General features: G+C 36.6%; 2 protein-coding genes across 4 annotated transcripts; both read left to right on the top strand.

The window, feature by feature from the left end:
- Nucleotides 1-381: 381 nt before the first annotated feature.
- LOC106943310 (cerebellin-1-like) lies at nt 382-2303 on the top strand. Its single transcript, XM_015026619.1, has 3 exons — nt 382-651; nt 738-866; nt 1857-2303. Exons 1-3 carry the CDS (start codon nt 426-428, stop codon nt 2135-2137), a joined length of 636 nt encoding a protein of 211 aa, XP_014882105.1. The 5' UTR covers nt 382-425; the 3' UTR covers nt 2138-2303.
- Nucleotides 2304-6144: 3841 nt separating this feature from the next.
- Nucleotides 6145-7872, top strand: LOC106943308 (complement C1q-like protein 3). 3 transcript variants are annotated; one of them, XM_015026618.1, is made up of 3 exons: nt 6145-6383; nt 6596-6724; nt 7329-7872. In XM_015026618.1, the coding sequence occupies exons 1-3, from the start codon at nt 6170-6172 to the stop codon at nt 7607-7609; spliced, it is 624 nt and encodes a 207-aa protein (XP_014882104.1). In that variant the 5' UTR covers nt 6145-6169; the 3' UTR covers nt 7610-7872. The 3 variants fall into 3 exon arrangements, with proteins under 3 accessions (XP_014882104.1, XP_014882103.1, XP_014882102.1); XM_015026617.1 differs by having other exon boundaries at nt 6145-6509; nt 6599-6724; XM_015026616.1 differs by having other exon boundaries at nt 6145-6509.
- Nucleotides 7873-8991: the final 1119 nt, after the last annotated feature.

Genomic DNA, 8991 nt, shown 5'->3' with positions numbered 1-8991 from the left:
AAAATGACTGACTTTGTTACCTTTGACACTTCAATAGTTAATCATAGCAAAATCAAGCCTATTGTTACACAGAAATAGTTTTATATTTATGAATCCTTTTGAAATTTGGGGTGTGGTGTCATAACTTTATCCTTCTGTCTAATTCAAACTATGCAAAATTATTTTAATTATTGATTTAGATAAAACATTTTATTCATTATGATTGTTACTTTGCATGATATTTTCATGTGCATCTCCGTATACGCTTTATCTATCTATGAAAACTTTATGAAAACTTTCAACACCACAACAGTACTGAAAAAGCAAACAGAGTAAACATGTTTTTTCTCTGCAGTTAACCATTAACAAGATATCCTGAAGCTTTATAAAAACACCAAACAGCATCCAGTCAGTCAGAGAACTAGAGGCAGCATTAGAGAACCAGGATGGCTTTCACACTGTGGTTGTTACTGTGTTTCTGTGGTGTAACTTTGGCCCAGGAGGTTTTACCTCACATGTTTTACCAAACAGAAGGTGCTACTGGAGCTGGGACATGCTTTGCTGATATGTCTAAATTTCTCAAAGAGGTTGGGGCTATAAAAGAGAAACAAGAAGCCATGGAAACGAGGCAGAATGAGACTGAAAACCAGGTTCTAGAACTGAAGAAGAAAGGTAAAGTCTGCTTTTGGACATTTTAAAGACATATATTACAAAATAAATGGAAAAGTTTACAGATATTGTCTTATATTTTTATTTAGAAGCATCCAACATAGTATTTAGTGCTACAACAGATGGCAGTGAATCTTTTGGACCCTTCAGCACAGCCACAACCATAGTCTACAGCAGAGTAATAATCAATGTGGGCAATGCCTACAATCAGCACACAGGTGAGTTATTACATTATTTAAATTATATATTTCTAGATTAGAATACCTGTAGTATCAGTCACTAGAGTAGGGGGTTAACTCTCCTCCTGCAGACCTAACTAAAGGTCAGAGGGGTGAAGGGACATTAGGGGACAGCTACAGATTCAGAAACCTACTGTTGCAATTCTCCCTCCTCCTCTTTCAAGTAAAACATACACGTGTCACCTTTTTGCAATTTTGATTTCAAAGAGGCAAGATTTTATGACACCATATTACTGCCAAAATTAAGACTATAGAACACCCCTCTGCAGGAGGCTAAATTCGTTCTGAAGCTAGCTACTGGTCAAACTTTTAACAGGAGGGCACCGATAACTGAACGGCTGCCACTGTCAAATGAGAAGGAGATTCTGCTAGCTTTGAAGAGGCTAGTGACTAGCATGCCTAGGCTGGTCACTCAATAGTTTTCTTACTTCCTCTTCTGTCCATTAGCAGAGAAAAGCTAACATTAGCACTGGGTAGGCTAACTTGACTATGTTGGTCACCTGAGACTTGCACTTCTTACTTTAAAGAAAATGTTATCAAGAAAAATAGTTGGCATATTATATCTGTTATCATTATTAATTACATGCATTGACATCTGTTCTTTTGACAGTTTACTGTAAAACATGACATCAAGCATAAACATGCTGCATAGTACGCAGCTGAGGAAGCTGGCTTCCGTTTCAGCAGATGGCTTCAATTTGTGACACCAATTATGCAAGATGTCACTCTGTGTTACAGTAAACTGTCTCAAGAACATATCAATGCATGCAATGTATGACACTTAGAGATATATTACCAACTATTTTTTAAGAAAAAGAACAAGTAATGGGTGACCAGCCTATGCTAGTTGCCAGCCTAACGCTAGCCAATCCAGTGGATGAACAGCCTAGGCCAATGCAAATGAGTTTATATAAAAAGACTGAATCATGTTTTGTAATATTTATTAAACCTAAATCTTGTTTTTCCCAGGTATCTTTGCTGCACCAGTTCCAGGCATATACTACTTCACCTTCTTTTATCATGCTGTAGGATCACAAATTGTGAATCTAGTCCTTTGGAAGAACAACGAGCAAGTTGTGACCGCCTTTGACCACAAAACATCAGCAGATACGGCTGATAATGGAGGCAATGCAGCTTTCCTGCAACTGCAGCAAGGAGACCAAGTGTACATGAGGATGGGTGCGAACAGTCATGTCTGGCAGAACGCTCGCACCACCACTTTCAGTGGTGTTCTTCTGCGTCCGCTCTGAAATACACTATGTTTTGCTACTATACACCCTTAACATATAAGCTTTTTGAGAAATTTCTTGTTTCCAAACAAAATTTACTATATTAATATTCATCTTTGAATAATTTCTGCAATAAACCACTCTGATTTTCAGTCGCAGTTCTGATATTTTAAAAGTATGGTTGAGACAATAAAAGAATGCATACAACATTTTTTTATTAGAAGAATATGTAAATGATCTGATTGTGGTTTTCTATCTTGGTGTTGCATTTTTAAGGCTTCTGTGCTTAAGATCAGGAAAATAAAGCTGGTCTAAATCAATATAAAATGCATTTTTTAAATGCATTTTAACGAACAAAACCAGTCTTTAGGAGTCAGAAGTATTTGTAATTTAACAAATTCTGAAGAACAAGTCTGTTTGGAATTCATTAAAGTCAAGTTTATTTGATGAACAACACAATGGTGTTCTTGCATGTGCATTCACAATGTCGAATTTTGATTTAATCATCCAGAAGGAGGCGCTGTTGATAAAGAATAAAGTTCATGGCTTCCTGCTGAACTTGCTGTTCTGATCTCTAACATCTAAAATTCTGTATTTTGCAAAGAGGAAACTGAAAATATAAAAACACACCAAAAAAACATGAAGCTCAGCTTTTCCCACTAATCGCAGACGATCTCCGTCATTCCACTAAACTTTACAATTCAGTCAAGAACTAAGCTTGTATTTCCCTGTCCAGTCCAACAGAACCAACACAAGACTCAGCACCAAATGTCCACAGTCGCTTCGTTATCCTCAAACTCTTCCACAGTCTAAGAATATTTTGCATAGATACAAAAAAAAAACTCTTAGCAACCTACTTTAAGTTTTGTTGACATTGTATGAATATAACTTACTGAGTAGCCTCCCCCCCCGGCCCCCTCCAAAATAGCAACTCCAAAATAGCAACTCCTTTTACGTAGCTTCATTATATATTTTCCTTAGAAATGACTGGCTTATGCTTTTTGAAATGATACTTTTAAGTCTCCAGGAACATTATAGTTTTCTATATGTGTAATTGTGGACTTCAGTCTGTTAATAAAGTTGGAGTTGGATTAAATATAATTTTATTTAAAGTCATGGTAGGAAACATCAACAGTAAATTGACCAAAGCATTAAGTGGTGTGAGGTGTTGTTAATGATCACTTTATGTACAGCCCATTCTCACATGCACCTGTGAGTGACTTGCATGTGGCGCCTGCCTTCCTCCAGAACTCCCTAGACGAGATGGAGGACTTTTTTCTCTGTTTTGCGTTCCCTCGCAACAATGAACTGATTAGTTCATGCGGCATAATTGAATACTGCAAGCCTTTCTTATGGTGGCGGTCATATTTTCTGCTTTAATATAAGGTTATGTAAAAGAAAATGCCCATGTATGTTAATATCTTGTTGTGAAATATCTGGAAATTTTATATCTTTTTCTTTAGGATAGAAATGCACCACAGATCTATGATACAGACAGAAACTTTCCACAAGTAGGAAAGAAAGAAATAATGCATCCAAACTATTTGGACTGTTTCTGAATTATTACCATGGAGTAATAAAATCGTCTGACAGTTTTGATTGCCATCTCAACCTTACACAAACAGGCATAAACCTGCAGTGTATAAATTGATTTTCAATCTATTTTTTATTTATTTATTTATTTATTTGCACCAAAGAGTTAAGAATAAACACGATTTCTCTGAGGCTCTTTAATGTGTACATATTTGAAATTTGAAATTGACATTTGGGTCTGTATACAAAATAGACCAGCAAATATTGTAGAAGGTATATTGCGAAGGAACACAAAAGAAACATTTTTCCCCAAGCTCCCTGGGGGGTCCGTCCCTTCCTGATCAGATTGTTTGTCTTTTTCTTGTCTACTATATGTTGTGTTCCCCACAGAGGACAACATAATATCACTATGGCTCATCATCTCAGTCCAACGCTCCAAAGAACTGTTGTAAACGGCATCATAGAGAAGCATGGTGGTTATGACGTGCTGAAGAGGGACTGTTAGAAAGGCTAGGAGATTGTGAGTCAGGCAGGCGTCAGAAGTGTCTCACCTGGTTCTAAGTGGAAAAGAACCAGGTTGTTGCTCTGTGGTACAAAGTCCTTTTTTTCAGATGAAAATAAAGTTTTCTGATGTTTGTTCCAGCTGAAATTTGAACCTTTCTGTTGTGATGCCAAAGGAATCAAGAGTCGGTTCATTGACCGTGATGTTACTGTACATGTTTGACCGAAGCCCCATAGAGAATCTACAGTGTTCTGTCTGGAGCAGGGGTCCTGAAGTTCAGGGATTCAGGTCTGGTTTTCTGAAACTTTCAAATGTCTCCCTGGTTCAACACATCTGAATTCAATGGCTGAATTACCTCCTCACTAAAAAGTCACGTTCTCCAGAGTCCTGCTGATGAACTCATTATTTGAAGACCCTCGTGAGAGGAGGATGAGAGAAACCAGACCCAACAATACAGATGTGCTGAAGGCCAACATCTAATACTTCACTGGCCTGAATCTTTTGCACATTTAAAAAAAAAACTTACTTATATGTAAATCCTCAAAGTAAGCAAAACTATAATAAATAAAGGTATGCGCATCAAGATTATAGAATAAACGACATAGACAAACGATGAATGGATGACATCAGGATTATGACCTGCAACAGTGGCTGTTTAGACCAAAATTACCAGTTAGTTTTTCATGGGGGCACTGGATAAAACCATGAAACAAAGCAAAAACAAACAAATAATGCCTCATCCCATGCAGTCCTTAACCTAAACATATGGCTTAAGCTTCTTTGTTTTGAACAATTTGGCAAAAGATTTTACAATGAGAGCAAAGGGTCACAGAAAGCATTTTAATGGCAGCATCACCGACCGTGTGATGCTGAGGAACATCAAGCATGATGCCAGCCAAAGTCACCTTAAGGATATATTTGTGAGGATTATGATTTTCTAGTATAGGTTGTTTAATTCGGTCCTCTTGTGTCATATTTTACCGTTTATTGGTTAATTAGTCTCTGCGTTGTCACATCTTACTTCGATTGTACCCGGCTGTGTCGAGTTCCCTTATTGTTCCTGTGTGTATTTGAACTCCCCTGTTGTTCTCTGTGTTCACTGGGTCCTTGACACTCATTTGAATTTATTATAACTTTTCTTAAACCCATTTCAGTATTATAGACCAATGTTAATTTAACAAAAAAAAAAAAAAAAAATGGGTGTCAATCTTTTAACACTTTCAAAAGTGTTACTTTAACACCTCCTGACTTGGACACATATAGACACTCTTGGGTGTTAATTCAACACTGGCATTTTTACTGTGTATGTTGTTTGATCCTGATCACAGTTTGAGTAGTAAACTTCCTCATCCTGGATCCGAGTTGTGCAGCTCCTCTCCAACGCAAACGAGATCAAGACAATTTTAAACAGAAATGTGGAGCTTTTGAAAAGTATTATTTCTATGGACAAGTGTCTTCGACGCCAGTCTTCAAGGATCGGTATCTTTGAACTTCTAGTTGAAAAGTTGTTTGTTTTTATTCTGTATGTTTTGCTAATAATCTATTGTTCTAAAATAACACACATCACTACACTGGTATTTATAAAACAATACCTGAGAGATTAAAACTTGCTTGGCTATTAATTTCCTGATAATCAGGCGCTGTCCAGACTTGGTAATATTGATCAAAATGACTGACTTTGTTAATGATTACCTATTAAACATTTTAATATTCAATCATAGTAAAATCAAACATTGTTGTACAACAGACAGCTTTATCTTTATAAACCCTTTACTGTGTACTTTAAGTTACATTCTGGATTTTACTATTAATTGAAGCATACAATTTTCTTCATTATGATTATGTGCATTTCTATGTCTACTAACTATGAAAGCTTAGTACTAACACTGATTTACAAGCGATATTTCAACACCTCAAAAGCACTGAAAAGGCAAACAGAGCAAACGCAACATGTTAACTATTAATCCTGAAGAATCATAGAAACAGCATCAAGTTGGATGGAGCATTAGAGAACCAGGATGAATTTCACACTGTGGTTGTTACTGAGCTTCTGTGGTTTAACTTTGGGCCAGGAAGGTTTACCTGAAACAGAAGTCACTACTGAAACCGGGTCATGCTTTCCTGATATGTGCAAGTTCCTCAAAGAGTTTGCAGCCATGAAAGCTAAACTAGAATCTGTGGAAACCAATCTGAAAGAGACTGAAAGTCGGGTTCTGGTGCTTAAACAGAAAGGTGAAGCCTTGGAAACAAAGCTGAATGACTCCGAAAGACATGTTGTGGTGCTTAAAGAGAAAGGAAAAACCTTGGAAACAAAGCTGAAAGAGACTGAAAGCCACGTTCTGGTGCTTAAACAGAAAGGTAAATAATTTTTTTTATTCTGGTTTAGCAGTTTCACTGATGTTTATGAAACTGATCAAACCATTTTTCATTTATATTTTATCTAGAAGCATTGAAGGTGGTTTTCAGTGCTGGTATACTTGGGAATGCAGCCATTGGACCCTTTAGCACACCCAGAACCTTAATCTATACAAGAGTAATAACGAATTTGGGCAACGCCTACAACCAGAACACAGGTAAGTCGATTTGTTCTTTTCAATAAAAACTACATTTAATTTGCTGTTCTAAGTATGACATATAAAAAGGATTAAGCATTTCTGTGTTTTTAAGGAGCATTTATTAATAGTCTTATTTTTCATGTCCATGTTAAGCCATGATGACTGAAGTTAATAAAAGCGGCTCTTTAACACTTTGAATGTCGACCCTGTAATTGACTTAGATTCGCCTTTATCCTTCTGTTCTCTGCTATTCTTTACAATAAAACTATTCATCTGTAGAGTGAAACAAATCAATAGTATCATTAAATATAAGATGTATGATACAAATGTATTGCTCCACTAAAATGTATTTATCTAATTTGTGACAGTGAAGTCATATGTCACTTAAATACAGTAGGAAAAAAGCAAGCAATTATATTTTGTCAGATTTTTTTGAGAATAGCTCAAAATCTACTAAAATGTGTCCAAATCATGATACATGATGTTTTTCCATATCACCCAGCACTATTTCAGTATGTAATATAAAATCTGGAGTTTAATTTATGTTTTTGGAACATGGTTCAATATAAAGTCAGAGTTTTTCACAAAGCAACAGAATTTATTTGACTCAACTTTTCCACAGGTATCTTTGTTGCGCCTGTTGGAGGCATGTACTACTTCTCCTTCTTCTATCATGCTGGTGGAGGACATAAAGTGCGTCTGCTCCTCATGAAGAACAATGAGCATGTTCTGGAGAGCTCTGATCACAAGACACTGAATGATGGGGCTGATAACGGAGGCAATGCTGCCTTCGTGGAGCTGCAGCAGGGAGACCAGGTCTACGTCCAGCTGCATCCAGACACACATGTTTTTGGAGGCAGCCACACAACTACTTTTAGTGGTTTTCTTCTGCATCAAGTCTGAAAAAACATCGATGTGATCATTTGAATGGCTTAAAACTACTGACCAGACACTGACCATGGTTAGTGTTTTTCAGTTTGATTCGCTAATCCGTTGTAGATTATAATTAAGTTGAAATGATCCAGCAAAACTTTCTTCCACATTACATGAACGTCACTCTGAGACGTCAGCGTCTCTGCAGGAAAGAGTTTTGCTAACAAAAGCATAAAAGGTATAAATGGAAAAAGAAAATGTATCTTGATGCAACAAGTCCTTCAGAAAAGCATAAAAATGTTTGAATTGATGCAATTCCAGATTTTTCTTAATTTTACAATTATAAATGTAAATCTCTGAGGGGGCATTATGGTTCCCATGGTTTGTTTTAATCTGTGTATAAATGAATTTAAGTCTGTCAATAAAGCTTGAATTGATCTGAGTAGAAATTACAGTTGTAGTCAATAAAAATTTTACTTTTCATGTGATTTTTATTTATTGATGGAAAAGCTTTACCAAACCAACCTGAACCAACTATAATATGAATAGGTGAACCTTTAGAGCCATACCAGGTTCTACCCACCTTAGTGTCATTAGTTGTCAATCATCACTTTCTTTAACCGCCAATGACATTTACATCACTGTTGATAATTAGGTACTTATGTTCCTCCATACAAATATCTCAGTGCCAGTGGGGGAATACATGCGAGTTTGTGTTTGGTTTCTACAAAGATAAATAAACCGGCAATGACTTTTTAAATCCAGAAGATGTCACTGCAAGTGACACAGTTACAACACAGAGTTGAGACAGTTTGGGAAATGTGTCACACACCCAAAAAGGCCCATCATCACTCCTAGGCATTTAAAAAAACAAAGGTCAAGTACCGACAGTATTACTCACTTCCAATGAACACACACAGCTGAGACGGCCTAGTAAACAATGTCTGAACTACACAATGTTCAGAACTGTGTATCAACGGGATCGAGCAGCCACCTAGTGGCGGAGAATAAAAACTACATGCAAAACACTTTGTTTAAAGAAAACTAAATTAAATGGCTGAAAGCAAATATTTAATAGTCTTCTGTACTCTTGTAATTCCACAGATGATATTTTCTCAAAGGCCCTACGGATCATGTAGATATTGGTTTGGAAATTTTGGACAGACCTTTGTAAACCTTTTGGTCAGCAGAGGTTTTCTCCTTGTCGATCTGAGACCATTTAAATGTCGGCTTAATAAAGTCAGCCCAGCACAGCTTTAGATGTAGTTCAAAGTTCCCTTGTGACATCCTGTACCTTTTTCAGTGAGATGATGACAACGGGGTCAATTGTTTTTTGTACCAGTTGCAGACAACAATAGTTTTCATTGTAACAGTTGAAATGTTGTGATAATACTGACATAACTTTATTTGAT

The sequence above is a fragment of the Poecilia latipinna genome, unplaced genomic scaffold, assembly GCF_001443285.1.
Source record: "Poecilia latipinna isolate Pla-1442-1.1 unplaced genomic scaffold, P_latipinna-1.0 Scaffold5124, whole genome shotgun sequence".
NCBI classification, from domain to species: Eukaryota; Metazoa; Chordata; class Actinopteri; order Cyprinodontiformes; family Poeciliidae; genus Poecilia; species Poecilia latipinna.
The sequence above is the reverse complement of the archived record's forward strand: the minus strand, read 5'-3'. Positions and strand labels throughout refer to the sequence as shown.

Coding starts and splice junctions, on each gene's coding strand:
- LOC106943310 (XM_015026619.1), top strand. CDS start 426: ATGGCTTTCACACTGTGGTTGTTACTGTGTTTCTGTGGTGTAACTTTG. Junction 652..737: donor TCTAGAACTGAAGAAGAAAG/GTAAAGTCTGCT, acceptor ATTTTTATTTAG/AAGCATCCAACATAGTATTT. Junction 867..1,856: donor TGCCTACAATCAGCACACAG/GTGAGTTATTAC, acceptor TGTTTTTCCCAG/GTATCTTTGCTGCACCAGTT.
- LOC106943308 (XM_015026616.1), top strand. CDS start 6,170: ATGAATTTCACACTGTGGTTGTTACTGAGCTTCTGTGGTTTAACTTTG. Junction 6,510..6,595: donor TCTGGTGCTTAAACAGAAAG/GTAAATAATTTT, acceptor TATTTTATCTAG/AAGCATTGAAGGTGGTTTTC. Junction 6,725..7,328: donor CGCCTACAACCAGAACACAG/GTAAGTCGATTT, acceptor ACTTTTCCACAG/GTATCTTTGTTGCGCCTGTT.